At 42.4% G+C, this 15,148-nt stretch overlaps 2 protein-coding genes across 3 annotated transcripts in view; both read right to left on the bottom strand.

Annotated features, from left to right (window-relative positions):
- PIP5K1B (phosphatidylinositol-4-phosphate 5-kinase type 1 beta) overlaps positions 1-15,148 on the bottom strand; it is a 297,843-nt gene that overhangs the window by 212,951 nt on the left and 69,744 nt on the right. The window lies entirely within an intron of this gene.
- PABIR1 (PP2A Aalpha (PPP2R1A) and B55A (PPP2R2A) interacting phosphatase regulator 1) lies at positions 2,819-6,352 on the bottom strand. 2 transcript variants are annotated; one of them, XM_044920817.1, is made up of 2 exons: positions 5,679-6,352; positions 5,367-5,543 (listed from the first exon to the last, which is right to left on the bottom strand). In XM_044920817.1, exons 1-2 carry the CDS (start codon positions 6,241-6,243, stop codon positions 5,380-5,382), a joined length of 729 nt encoding a protein of 242 aa, XP_044776752.1. In that variant the 5' UTR covers positions 6,244-6,352; the 3' UTR covers positions 5,367-5,379. The 2 variants fall into 2 exon arrangements, with proteins under 2 accessions (XP_021549983.1, XP_044776752.1); XM_021694308.1 differs by having other exon boundaries at positions 2,819-6,352.

The following is a 15,148-nucleotide window of genomic DNA, read 5'->3' as shown; positions in this document are numbered from 1 at the left end:
TTTCCTGCTGAGGAAGGCAAGCAGTCTTGGAGGGATCACAATCTTGTGAAAATCTTGGCTGTACAGGATGATAGCCCGATTTCACAGGGGGGGGAACACACTGAGAAAACCGCTCCAGATTTCTCAAATCTAGCAGCAAGAGAAGGTAATTACAGAGGATCAGTGTTTCTGATCTTCGAAGGAAGATCTATCACCTAAAAGAGAGAGATAAGGCTTATTCTGCATTTTCCAGAGAGACAGCCTTGAATTAAATGGTGAAAGTTACAAAGGAACATGTCGGCTGCAAGAAACACTCTCCAACACGGAAAACACTGACCTCATCAAAGGACAGGCTGCCCTGAACGGTGGTCAGCGTGCTGTCACTGAGTGTGAACGCAGGAATTTTTGCCAGCCACGGGTGATTAGGAGAAGCTCCCTTAGCCAGTCCCTGCTAGGTGACAATCATGACGGCAGCCATGGTGATGAGGAGAGCTGACACTTCCACAGAAACTGCCTAGCACTGCTGGACTTTACATATACTGACCCTCGTAATCCTCTTCATAACTCCCTTTCCACAGCCTGTGTTCCCAACCACCACGATCTGCTGCCTACTCCCCCCCCACCCCACCTTTAGAAACCTCAGCAAGCTATTTATTTAGCCTCTCTGTGCTTGACATCCTCATTTGTAAAACGAGAAAAATGGCATTTATCTCAGAGGATAGTGATAAAAAGTAAATGAAATAAATTTGTTTAGTACCTAGAACAGTGCCTGACACATAGCAAGTAGCTTATATGCGATTTCTTTTTACAGAAAGGTCCTTTCAACTTTTAAGAAAATTTTTTACTTGGATGGCACATTAAGGAAGGTATAAAGAACTGTCTTGACTACAGTGAGCAATCTGATTTTTTTTTTTTCCTTATCATATAAGTGGAACTCATAGCTTGCTGATTTAAGATTGATTCTCCAACAAAACGAAATCAGCCATGAAAAATATGGGCAAAACTGAAGCGGGAGTTCTGCATGAGACCCAATACCCTGTACACTTTGTCATGGCTGATCGTAAGGCCTTGAGAAAAGGGGCCTCATCCATCACCCACTGCTGACTTCTCTTAACCATCCTCAAGGCCTTGGCCATTAAGTCAGCCACACTTTTAGCAGAATCTTTAACTGCTTTATACACTGGACTCAACCTAGATCTACTGAATCAATTCTTAAACCTAGGTCAATCCAATCTACTTCTTTTGCGCCTGCCATCCAACTGCAACCGGGCATCCAATGTGGCCTAGTAAAACTTCCTCTTGACCCAGAGTCACTGCTTTACAGATTTTCATAAGGCAACATTAAATCTTTCTTTTGCTCAAGCTTCTAAATCTACTCCCGCCCACCCTCAAATATCCTAGACTACTTCGTAATTAGAAAAGAGAGGCAATCAGATACAAATCCTTTCCACTTTTCATACACCTTCCTCCACACCCATATACTCCTGCAACAGCAAATCAATTCAACATGTACTGGTATCTCTGTTGGAGCCTTTTCCCCTCTCCTTTCTGCTTTCAAAGGAAAAAAAATGCCTCCAGACCTCCTTTCTCAGGCTGACTCTTTCTTCTACTTGCTGATGCTGCCCAGGAAATGCAGGTTATATCACGTTCCTCGGTTTGTTGTTCTGGAAATTATTCCCACCTCTCTCTTGGATCTTCAAACTTTTTCTCCTGCTCTATATACCCGGCCATAAAAAAAAAATTTCTTAGTCTTGTTCCCCTCATAAACCTTGACACTTTCCCCATCTTACTGCCAAATATCGAAGAGTGGTCTCTTGCTGTACGTGTGTAACCAGCTGAACTAACATACACCTGAATCACTGGAAGGCATCCCGATACAGGTTATTCTTGATTACAATCTATCTTTTAAGTATGTTTAAAGGTTCTGACATCCAGCAGCCACAGATTTGGTAATCATCATTTTTTTTCCATTTTCATAGTGTTTTTAAGGAACACAATAAAGGAAAATAGACCACAGAGGTTTTGTTACATATGACAGACTGTACTTTAACTAAATGTTGATGTGCTTGGGGAATTCCGGCACAAAGTTTATAGCTTAGCAATACTAATACCTTACAAATGTTTTCTAAAGGGTAGTTCTCATGAGTTAAGTCCTTACAAAGTAATGCCTAAAGTTAGGAACAATAATATGATAATGTAAATGGTCTACATAAACTCTTAGAGACTCATCTGATTCAAAATTTACCACCTATATAGAAAAATAAGCTTACGGAAAGAAAGGTTTCCCTATGCATTCAGAAAAAAGGATCTGGCAAAAGGACCTAAAATGGGAGAGAAGATGACGTATTTAATGAGAAGAAAGCAAGCCAATGAGGGTGGGGTACAGAAAACAGGGGAGGGAGGGGCAAGGGTCAGATCCCCCAGAGCCTCCTGGGCCAGAGTTAATACATTTTGGTAAACCATAAACATAACAGGAAGCAAATGAGAAGCCTTAAGCTGGACGATGGAAGGATCAGAAATGCAATTTTAAAGGCATTACTTTAATTGCTGTATGGAGAATGAATGGACAGCCTACCAGAGTGCGTGAGGGGCCAGTGGGAGTCTGAGAGGGAAATGAATGGTAGCCTAGGGAATGGGTGGCAGCAGAGATGAAAACAAGGCGGTAGATTCTGGAAGAGAAAATCACTAAGACTTGGGGAAGATATGGCGGAAAGAAAAGGAAGAGAGATGTCAAGGACATGTTGGTTTCCTGAATTTATATACATATATACATGGAAATGAGTAAAACATCTTGTACAATATATACTGAATTAACAGAAATTACCAATGGGAAGGGAAGATGAATTTTACATAGTAAAAGGCAGACCTTCATTTTTTACTATATAGATATCTGCATTGTTTAAATACTTTTATAATCAGCAGGTATACATTCTTTCATAGTTAAATTAACATGCAATAAAAAAGAAACAAAGCATTTGCCTGGCTGAAAAGAACAGGAATGGCATTTTGGGGGGAAGGAACAATCCATCCAAAGGCACAAACACATGAAAGTACATGGCATATTTAATGAATATCAAGGAGTCCAGTGTTTGCAGAATAAGAAGGAAGGATGTGTGCTGGGATAGGATGAGCAGAGTTGTAAAACTGTTTTACACTATGCCCAGTACATGAAGGACCTTATTATATGCCAGTTTACGGAAAGCATTCCCTACTCTGTGGGAAATGGGAAAGCACAAAGTTTTCACACAGGAGGGTGGAAAAAATAATCAAGTTTCCATTTCAGAAAGATCACTTTAGAGGCAGGGTGAAGACTGGGCCAGAAGGGAGATGGGAAAATGGGCAAGACCACTTAGGCTGGAACCTAAGTTTAATCAGAGGCAACAGAAACAGAGAAGGGGGGAGGTCTGAGATTCACCTCAGGAGACAGGACTTAGTGATTACGCTAGATGTGATAGGGAAAAGGGAAAGACAAAAACGCTTCCCATGATTTCTAGTTTAGAAAATCAGATAGTGAGGACATCAGTTTAGGTAATTCAAGAACGGGTTCAAAGAGAAGATAACTAAATTTTGTTTTGGAGATGCTAAGGTTAAAGCACCTCTGGAAGCAGGTCAAGGTACCCAACAGGAAGTTGGCTATACAGGTTTGGATTGGAGGAACAAGGTCAGGACTGGAGCACGTGAACTGTTACCCAAAACAGAGAATTTCCAGCCTACGGACACAATCTTACCCTTGACATAATTTCATTGAATTCTTAAGGCAACTTTCAAAAGTTGACCAGTTCCATTTATTCTCATAGTTGTAAAAATTCCACATAATCGTTGAAGTCTCTGTAAGCAGTAATTTAGAAAGCCGGAGCTTTTTGTCTTGGTCTCTCTTTTATTTCTTCCCCTTCCCTTTTTGTCTGCCATTCTTTCTATCTATCTAGTAAAGGAAGATATAGGAAGTATAATATAAAAACATTTGTTATTAAATATTTCCATATTTTGTCTTAGTTGTAAAAGGCAAAGAAAAGAACATTTTACAATTCTACCTTCAACAAAACCTAAATTAAATAACGGTTTACCTATGTGACTCTCCACTGGTTTTTCTCTTGCAAGTCACTGACCCTTAATCAACTGGCATCCCCAAGGCAGTCAACTCCAGCTGTAGCTGTAACTACACAGGTTCCTGCAACAATTCCACAGTTCTGTTGTTGCTCACTGTCAGAAATCCAAGTCACACTGTACCTCTGTCTAACCGATGGTGCCCTAGTTTGGTGAGAGGTGGAGAGGAAGGACCTGTTGGCAAGGAAACAGCTGCTTCCTTCCTGAGCCAGGGAAAACCAGGAAGGTGACAGATGGGCAGAGCAGAAAAGCAGCCAAAAGCTGCTTTGGCTCCTTGTTGGCAAGGATTTTCACTGAGGCACAATTGGATATTTTAAAGCATATCAAGGATTGAGAGACTTTTATCTGCCTGGGTGCTCTGGTGAAGTTCAACAGGGCTTCCCACATTTTCTACATTTGAGAAACTTTTAAGTTTGCAGTGGTACAAAGAACCTGGTCTCAGCCTATGTACAGTGGGCTAAGACTGCAAGGCACTGTCCCATTTCCCTTCAGGATTATACCCAAGAGAATGCACTTTCTGGTTTAAAAAAAATTTTTTTTAAACTTTCCTATAGTTATATTTGCATGACTTATTAGAATTACTATTAAAATTTCATTAGAAAATGCATTTAAGTGTTTACTTTTATATAGTTAATTTAAAAAGATTTGTTGCAAACTTTTATATTTTGTTCTTTTATCATTCCCCCTCCCAGCCACTTGTGTACCCAGAAAATTAAATATCCAAGGATTCCTGGATAAAATAGACAACCACTGGATCGATATGTTATAACTAACATATTTTTAAAAATTGCTGTAAACAGCTTAGTTATTCTTCATCAATAGAAATTAGCAATCACTGAAAAATAACATTAAAAACTAGTGTGGGCATGAAATATGGAATTTTAAAACATCAGTTTACTATGCTGATTAATTCAACATTTATATTTGCATCAGAACTTAATAATCCCATAAATAAATAGAGCTCTCAATTATTTTAAAAAATCAAGGGATAACATATGTATTTAAACATATTAGCAGCATAAAGACGTATGCTTCAACACACTTATTGGAAAATGCCTGAAAATATTACTACACTGAATTCAAGGGCATCCGCGGGAACCTGACATAAAAGTTCTCTAGAGTAACAACATTTCAGGAAATTCCAAAAAAAAAAGGAAAAGGGTCAAATAGGAAATAGCCTCAAATTAATTGACAAAGTTCAGTGCTTGCTCCAACTTGATTTTTCTCTCCATTGCAAAACAAAAACAAAAACAAAAAGAACAAAACAAAAAACGAGTCTCGGGATGGGTGGGTGAATCACTTAGATGAAAGTTCATCTACTGGAATAAATGGAGAGGCCGCTTGGGCAGGCGACACAGGAGAGTCGGTGGTAGTGCTGACTTTCGCTGGTGAGTTACAAGAAGATCCGGCGCTGCTGCTGTTTCCATCAAGGGTATCAGACGATACACACACACCAGGATCTGACAGCTGGGCAACGTCAGAAGAAAGCATGTTGGTGATGCCCTGGAAAAATCTCTTTGGCTGATATTCAGTTTCCATTTCACATTTTCTTTTCAATGGTCCAAGAACACTTGGTCTAATGCAATTGATGGGACTCTGGCTTCTCCGGGTAGTAAATCGAGTCGTTGGGCTGGGAATAGGACTTGGAGGCAATCCATTGCTACTCACAAAACTTTGCAAGGATGGTGAAAAACACTGCTTCCCAATCCCCCGGGTGGGTGACGGTGCTGGTGACACCGGAATGAAATCGATGCGCTTCGGGGAGGCGGACTTCTCCACATCGTTGTCACTCAGGCTGAAACTTTCCTCCCAGGAGTGGCTTATCTGCATTGCGTTCTGCACCTCGCGCTCGTGGACGGTCTCTCGGTTGATCAAGTCCATGCCCTCCTCCTGTTTGATCTGGTGCAAGCGGCTGCTGTGCATGCGGACGGGAGAGGCCGGCAGCAGCAGGCCGTGGCGGTTCGGGAACGTTGTGCTGTTCCGCCTGGCGCTGGGCGCCTCGGCCTGGAACACCGGCGAAGTGTCACTGAGGCCGTGGATCAGGGGGGCGCTGTTAGACCTCCTGAGGCCCCCGCCGGCGCCACTGCCGCCGCCCTCCGCCGGGCTCCCGCCAGTACCCGGAGGCAACTCCAGGTCTAGCTCCATCTTCTCCTGAGCCATGTCGGGGGCAGGGAGGCGGGGGCGGCGCTCAGAGACCTAGGACTCCCATTCCCCGCAGTCCAGGGCCAGGGCCACCGCTGCCGCCGCCGCCGCGAATCTGTCAGCGGGCTCGTCCTTTTGCGCATGCGTGCCCCTTCGCGCAGGCGCCGTGAGACTTCTCTCTCCGCGGCGCCTGCTTAATGCGTAATAGCCGTTCCGCAGCCCTAGGGGGAGGGGCGAGGAGTGTTTGGGCGGCTATTCAGTCCGTTTCTTCCGCAATTAGCTATTGAGCTGCAAGCTCGCGGCTACGCGTGTTAATAAGGTTACCATATTCCGGAGTATGGATTTATAAAAGGAGACCTGAAAGGCCGTTGGTGATATGGGGCTGTATGAAGGGGAGTGGAGCTTGGCCTAACCAGGGAGGGCTTCCCTGAGGAAGGGACCATCTCCTGAGATCCAAAGGAGACAAAATGGGTGCGGGGTAGTGAACCGTGCAGGAAGCGGGAAGCTAGGGCTACCAGCGTGGTGGGAGGCGGGAACGAGGAGGTGAGGGAGGGAGTGTGGGCCTGCCGTGGAGAGTGAGGGCTGGCCTGACGTGAGGTGGTGGACCCGGGCAGATTCTGGCCTTTTTCCTGAGAACAATGAAAACTCGGAGGGGTTTCAAGCCTGGGTATAACAGCGATAGCAAAGCCCTAGAGGGAAGATCCTTGGGAGATTAGAACCTACAGGAAAAAGACCAGAGGGGAGGCAGTCTCCTAAGCCATAGGAGATGGTAATTTGCACTGAGCTGTTAGTGTGGGAGGGAGGGAGAGAATGGTAAATTTGACACCTATTTAGATCAGGGGGGAAAAAACCCAACCTGTCATTGTATTACCGTTGTTTTTATTTATCGTCATATTTCTAGCACAAGCATATGTACTTAATAATCTTCATTCAGTATGAGGGATTAAACGAAGGGAAAAGCAATAGTGCTTCCCGCTTTAAAAATAAAAACACAATACTTAGCTCATGTAATTAATATAAACTTTGATAGCTCATTAAAATGGGTTTATTATTTATTCATGTATTCGGTCAAGTTTTTTTTTTCTTTCTTTCTTTCCTATATACTAAGCACTGCTATGAAAGAGGGCCCTAATATGAGGGCATTTAATTTCTAGTGAAGGGAAAGATAGAGATAAATAAGCTATTTTCAGGTAGTGGTAAACCTCAGGAAGAAACAGGATGGTGTGACAGAGCACTACAGATAGAAGGGAGGGGGCAATTAGAGCTGAGATCTAACTACAAGAAGCAAGTCATGCTGACATCTGGGGGATGAATATTCTAACGCATAGAAAATAGCATGTGCTAATAAAGCCCTAGGCAGAGGTGAGGTTGGTGAGCTGGCATGAAAAGGAAAAAGCTGGGCTGAAGCAGAAGGGGGAGAGTGGTGTGAGGACAGAGAAGAGTTTGGATCTCATCCTAAGTACAATGAAAACCCACTAGGGAGTTTAAAGCAGGAGAGTGATATTATCTGGTTTAGGTTTTAAATATCATTTTGGCTCGGTGGGAATTAGGCCTGAAAGCCGGCAGGAGGGGAAGCAGAGGGGTGGATCAGGAACCCTGGCAACAGTAGAGACAGATGACTGGGCTAGGACAGTAGTAGCAATGACAGGGAGAAGTAGATGGAATCAAGAGATGTTTTGGGAAAACCAATAGGATATGCAGATGGATTCAATTTAGATGATGAAAGGAATAGACAATTCAAAGGCAACTCCTAGGTTTCTTAACACTGGGTAGATGGTATTATTTACGGAGAGGGAAGGAGTGGGTTTCAAAGAGTGGAAATTAAGAGTTCTGTTTTGGGTGATGTGAGTTGCAGGTGGCTGTCTGAAGTGAAAAAAAGCTTAGTGATTTTTGTTCATCCTTCTCTTTTTGCAGCTGAAGAAAGTAAGATCCAGAGAGGCTAATGACATATTCAGTATCATACAGCTTGTTTAGTTGTGGGAAACGGTACTAGAATCCAGATCTCTTGGTTCTTAGTCTATGCCTCTTTTTCCACTGTATCTCAAAATAGCTTTTCATTTGAATTCCCTGTAAAATACAGGTCCTAATGATACAATAACATTCATTATTCATGCCTATAATTATAGAGAAACTAATTTAAGCTTTCCCAGTGTCAGACACTATTCAAAGTGCTTCACATGTAGTACCTTAAGTCCTCAGCACAACCCTATCAAGGAGGTATTACTGTCCTCATTTTTCAGGAGAAACTGAGATGCAGAAATGAAGCAATGTCACCAGGATGAGAGTAGAGGGCGGAATCTGGGCTTTCTGGCTCCAGAGCCTGGGCACCATGTTGCCTCCTCCAAGTGCAGTGATTTTTTAGAACTGGGAGAAGCCACTTTCAGATTGTTAGCTTTGTGAAGGCAACAGTACTTGAGACAGGATTTGAAGGATAGGTAGGACTTTATTTTAGAGTGACGAGATTTTCATATAGAAGTGGTGGCATGATAATAGTGAATTTGCTAATACATGATGTACATGGAGAAGAAGAGTAATGGGGAAAAACCTGGAAGTGGAAGTTGGAGGGAGAGAACCAGGGCTCTGAATGCCGGGCAAAAGGGCTCGTATTTAATATTTAAGGCAACAGGAAAAAATGCGAAGGTTTCTGAAAAGAGGCATGACACCCTGAGAGCTATACTTTAGGACCTGCCAGGCAGCTCAAGGATGGAGTGAAGTGTAAGAATGGAAGGGGAGATAACGAACACCTAGGACCTGCCGGGTACTTTAAACACTCCATATTCCCACTTAATCCTCACTGCAATCCTATAAATTAGTTACTGTTAGGCTCATTCTGTAGAGGGACAACTGGAGTTCAAAAATTGCAAAAGGGGGGCGCCTGGGTGGCACAGTTGGTGATGCATCCAACTGTTGGTTTTAGCTCGGGTCATGATCTCAGGGTTTTGAGACTGAGCCCTGTGTGCTCAGTGCGGAGTCTGCTTAAGACTCTCTCTCTCTCTCTCTCCCTTTGCCCCTCCCCCCGTGTGCACACGCTCTCTCTCAAATAAGTAAATCTTTAAAAATTTTTGCAAAAGGCCCTACAACTACACGGAAGAACGAAGAGCTGAACCAATCTGAAGCAAGGTCCCACTTCAAAACCTGCAGTGTTTTTGCTGCCTTTCCCACGGATTAGAGAAGGAGAATCTGATGGCTAACTGTGAGGCAAAAACCAAGGCCTAAGCTCAAGTTGGAATGGCAGAAAAAGGAGATGGATTTGAGAGACAGGAAAGTATCAACAGCACCTGATTCCGTGTGTTGACAGAGGATGGAGAGAGGCATCACAAATGACCAGTTCAAGCATGAGTGGGTCAAAGAATGGTACATTATTAAAAAAAAAAAAAAAAAACAAAACAAAACAGGAGAGAGAAGAGGAAGAGCTTTCAGAGGAAAATATTAGATAAATAGAAAAAAAGCATTAATTCCAGAAATTTTAATAGCCACAGCATATTGATGATTTGCGTATTACTAAATTATTACTAATGTGGCTCAAATATGCCAACATTGTTCATCCATGTCTGGATAAGTACAATTATTATCTTTACTAATAAAGTGCAGAGATGGTGGTAAATCCACAAAATCAAACATCTGCGCCCTTTGGTTCTTGCCTGAACACACCTATTAGCAATCTTCACTCATTTCCTTGTTTCTGCCCCTGTCTCTGTTGAGTCAGTTCTCCAACCAGTCTTCAAGGTAATCCTTGAAGGGAAGACTTGAATAGAACCTCTCAGTGGATTCCCACTCAGCAAAAGTCAATGTCATTACAACGGTCCGTAGAGCCCTATCTGATCTGGGTCCCTGCTATCCCTCTGACCCCATCTCCAGATACTGTCCCCCCCCCCCCCACTGCCTTCCCTCCAACTGCAGAGGCTCCTTCCTGTCCTTCAGCCCACTAGCATGCTCCCCCTCCACCTGGCTTACTCTTCTTCCAGTGGACGTCCACATGCTCCATCCCTTCAGGTCTCTACACAAATGTCGTTGACTGAGAGGTTTTCTCCCAAAACAACAACAACAACAACAAACAAAAACAAAAAAAGCAACAGCAGTTCCCGCCACCAAACCTACACTCATTCCCATGCCCGTACCACCGTCTTTATTTTCCTCTAGAGCGCCAAATGACCTTTCTGTATATATATCGTTTTCTTGCCTCTTATCCTCAAGAAGGTCAGCTCCCCAAGAAAAAAGCCTTTGCTTTATTTCCTGCTGTGTGCCTAGTATCCAGACCAGAGCCTAGTACGTAGGACTTAGTAGGAAGTTGAATCACTGTGCAAATGAGTGATCGATGACTGAATGGACTAGCACAGCTTTGTCCAGAAGGGAAGAAAACTCTGTCATTGGAAAATCCAGCTTAACAGGCTTTTCTACACTGATTCTAAGTACTTCTTACTTTGACAATTCCTTGTCTTTTATTAGGATTCTTATTAAAGTGCCCTCCCGACCACACAGGTTGATCACCTGAACGTTATGCGAACTATGAAACCGAAGCCCTAAGTTTCCACTCCTTTTCAATCATATGTGGATACGCTCTTGATAGAATTAAAATGCTCCATGCTGAGGATTCTAAGCAGTGTTTAATATATTTAGTTACTGCTTCCTCTCAAAGGAATAAAGGATAAATGAGAGAAAATAGCAGCCGTAAATTGCAATTTGCAGTGTTGCAAATGAATAATGCCGGAGGCAGGATTCAGGAGATTGTCCCTGAGTCAATTCATCCTTCTGGTTTCACTCTGGGTATGAATTAAATACCATACTTAGACAGTTGATATTCATGCTCACTCCTGAGTCGTAAAAGCAGATATCTATTCAATGGTTAAGCTTTATTGTGATTAGTATTATATTTTCTTAAGCTAACAGATAGTTTCCTTTTAATTCCTAGGGGGCAGTTTTTCACTATTAAACCCCCAAACATATGGCAAGGCAAACATCTACCTCCGAATGCATCCATATGAATGTGAAATACAAACGTGTGTGTGTATATGTACACTCTTAATGGACTGACAAGTATCTCAACATCCCACAGTAACTAGCATCACCAGTCTAGAATAAAAATATTGCAGACGAAAACTGGACTTCCATAGTATAGGAACATAGCAGCATCACCTAGTTCAACCACTTAGGAAAAATGTCTGGCTGTACCTACCATGAGAAAATATATGTACGCTCTATGGTTCAGCAATTCCACTCCTGGGTATATATCCAAGATAAATGCATGCTTATGTGTCCTAAAAGACATGTCCAAGAATGTTCCTTGCATTATTATTTGTAATAGCCCCTAACTGGAAACAACCCAAATGTCCATAAACAGTAAATTATACTATGGAATTATTTATTCAACAACATGAATGAATTACAGGACAATGTTGCAAGAAAGAAATCAAACACAAAAGAGTTAAGATACTCTGTGACTCCATTTTTATGAAGTTCAAGAACAGCCTAAATCAAGCTAGGGTGGTAGAAGCCAAAATACTTGTTACCTTTGGGACACCTGACTGGCGGGGGTGGGGGGGGCACAGGAAATGTTCCATCTCCTGATCTGGGTGCTGGTTACACAGGAATACACATGTGTGAAAGTTCATTAAACTAAATACTTGAAATTTACACACCTCATTATATACGGAATTAGACTTCAAAATGTTATTGATACAGAAAAAGAGAATAGGAACTTGAAACGTAAATGGAAGACAGAAGACAGTAAGAATATTTCAACTGAAAGGAAGCTGTTTTGTTCGAACACTAACCATGAGTCTAAACTGGAATGCTAAGCTTCCAAATCTGACACACAACAGTATCAGTGGAAGAACAGCTAGCCAGCCTTGCCAACCCAAAGAATGGACACAGAAATACACACACACTCCTCAAGCTACATTTCACTGGGGCTGTAAACACCAACAGACTCCAGCCACCTCACGGAAGCACTGGATACTTGTCTGAGGCAGGTTACAGATCACCAACAGAACCAACAGCTCTCCTTGATCCTGTTCCCAAACGTCCTCAAAGTTAGTTATTTTTAAGAAAGAAGGCACGAAGGAGGAAATGAAGCTCATTTCATAACCTTTGATTTTCTCAACTGTGTATCTGTTCAATCAACGTTGGCTCCAAATATCCTCCTAGCATCATTCATGAGGTGGAACAGTAAAAGTAAATGGAGTCAAGGAGGAACTCAGGGGGGGGCTGTTACCACATATGGAAAGAATGAGAATTGTGCCTAAGGACACGATTTTGGCCACAACGAACTTATTTAATTATCCTGATGAAAGAAAAATAGAAGATGGTATCAGAAACTTATCAACCATTCACACTCCAGTTACTGAGAACCTGCTAAGTATAGATCCTCTCTAAGGTATTTACCCTCAAGGATCCTTCTTCTAATCCTTAAATTTTAAAGCAACACCAAGGATTAGAAAATCAGTGTGGTAGTTTACTCTGGGACTTCTGACCCCATTCACTGTTCATTTTTTATGACGGCACAAAGCCATCAGCCCACTCACACGGAGCCATGCCCGTCATATGTAGATGGGCCGAAGGGTAGAAAGGGGCCTCAAAGCCCCAACAGAAGAATCTCACAGCCTAGGCCCTCAGCAAAGTGCAAGTCAACATGTAAATGTGAATTGTAGTTACTCTGTTCACCTTTTTCAAAGTAGAGTATCAGGGAAGATACTAAAAAGAGCAATCCAGCCCCCACTATCTACTGCCTTAAGTCTTTCAATAGCAGAGAAAAATTAGTTGATATCATTTGTTCCTCACTGGTTTTATCTATTTTAGGCAGTGTTCATTCTGTGGCGCGTTCGCTTTGGCATCGAACTTCTCCTAGGTTGTAAACCAAGGCGATTGCTGATATCCCTTTCTGTGGCTACATGCTTCTCTCTGCCTGCCTGCCATCTTTCCCTCAGAGGACTGATCCATCTGGCAAGAAGGAAAAAATAACTCACGGCTTTATGGATAATATATAAAGTTAACTTTAAAACACGTGAAGGCTACAAATCTAGTTCAATTGACATACTTGAACCTTCCAGTTGGGTGTCTTGGAAGCCTCTGTAAGGACTCAACAAATTAGTACACAGCAGGACCACAGCAAAAAAAAAAAAAATCGAACCTGGAGTCAGACTATCATACTTCTTGCTCTGTGACCTTGGACAAGTCTGTCAACCTCTCTGGGCTTATCTCATTTATGAAGTGGGTACACAACCTCTTTATGAGGATCAAATGGCCTGATGTCCATACTAGGCCTTAGAAACACTAAAAGGCCCTGCACAAACAGGTTCCTCTGTTTTAAAATCCTCAGTGTTGGGCTGCCTGGGTGGCTCAGTCAGGTAAGCATCCGCTTTCAGCTCAGGTCATGATCCCAGGGTCCTGGGATACAGCCCTGCATTGGGGTCCCTACTCAGTGGGGAGCCTGCTTCTCCATCTCCCCTGCTTGTGCTCTCTCTCTCTCTTAAAAAAAAAAAAACCTCAGTGCCACTATCAGAGAGTGATCCTCCCCACTTTTCCATCCCTCTCACCAGAGGGCTTCCTTGTTTTCTTGCTTTCAGTTTGATTCTGTGGAAGAAAATTCTCTCTTCATCTTCTTCCCTGAGACCATAGTAATTTTTAGAGACATACATTTTCTGGGGTTTAAAAAAGTATGAATGCAAAGGTTCATATGTGGTTCACAGTTCCTGATGAGGAGAAATAAGAATAAACTTCCTTTCTAAGAATTTTACTGAATCTGAGAAGAGATGGACCTCACAGGGGTAGAAAGGCCATCAGTAAGTAAAAATGTGGCTGGATCAGTGAATACTATTCCCAACAGCAAGCCAATTGTTAATCCCAAAGACAGCAGCTACCCTCCCTGGTCGAGCTGAACTTTTCAATTGGGACTAATCCCAGAGGCTTATTCTTATTTATTCATTTTAAACCCTGTTTTGAATTACTGCTGTCATGCTATCGTCCTTCCTGGCATCTAATAAACTGCACAGGGACACATATTTGGCTATGCCTGACAAACAAGTTGAACACAGCCTCTTTCAGACAAAACAGGCAGAGTAAAGGAGAACAGACTGGAGAACCATTCAAGAAGTTTCAACAGTCACCATTCCTCAAGATGTGTCTTTCCCTCCAGGTAGCTGACACCTGTAGGGATGTTTTGAGGAACAGACCAAATGTTCCATGGAAGCTGGAAGCCAGACCTAAAGACCGGTAAGCAACATGCTTAAGGGACATTTTTTTTTTTGGCTTCAGAGGGTGGTTACTGCACAGCCAAGAGTCCCTTACCCTCCCTGACACTTGAAGATAGCAAGGTTTAATACTAGGACAGAGGACAGTTCATGATTTGTTCTGCTCTTTTTATCCACTGTCCTTTAAGCTAAATAGGACAAGTAAATGCAACAAAAAAGAAAACATATTAAGGGTGGGGGTGCTCTAATTCCTCCTGGATTACACTAGCTAATTTCCAAACTGAACGTAAGAGTAGTTCCATTTGTTAGTATGAAGTCTGTTTTTACCACTCATGGAGTTTAGCCATCTGAAAGTTCCTACTCATTAGGAAATGGTACAGATTTTTCTTTTTCCTTCTCCTTTTGAAACCAAAAGTCTAAGATAGAGGTCTTCAGCCTTTAAAATTAAGATGCTTTCCACCAATGTTTTCATCATTCCCATCATCAGATGAGAGAGGCTTATATTAAGTGAAGACACGTGTGCCAGGTACATACAGAAGTTGTAAGTACTATGTGTGTATAAACTTGTTCAGTCCCCGCACCAACTCTAGGATTATTATCCTCATTTTACAGAGGTTTTAGAGAGGTTAAGTTGCCTGAGGTGACATAACCAGGTAAGTGGTAGAGGAACTGGAGTCCAGAGTTGAGCTCTTAATCACCTAACCTACTGCCCCTCAAGAAATACACCTGGATTCCTC

The sequence above is a fragment of the Neomonachus schauinslandi genome, chromosome 13 (assembly GCF_002201575.2).
Source record: "Neomonachus schauinslandi chromosome 13, ASM220157v2, whole genome shotgun sequence".
NCBI lineage: Eukaryota > Metazoa > Chordata > Mammalia > Carnivora > Phocidae > Neomonachus > Neomonachus schauinslandi.
Note: the sequence above shows the minus strand (reverse complement) of the source record. Positions and strands in the feature narration are given on the sequence as shown.

What these genes read in the sequence shown, in the direction of transcription:
- PABIR1 (XM_021694308.1), bottom strand. Translation starts at nt 6,243, where the DNA reads ATGGCTCAGGAGAAGATGGAGCTAGACCTGGAGTTGCCTCCGGGTACT.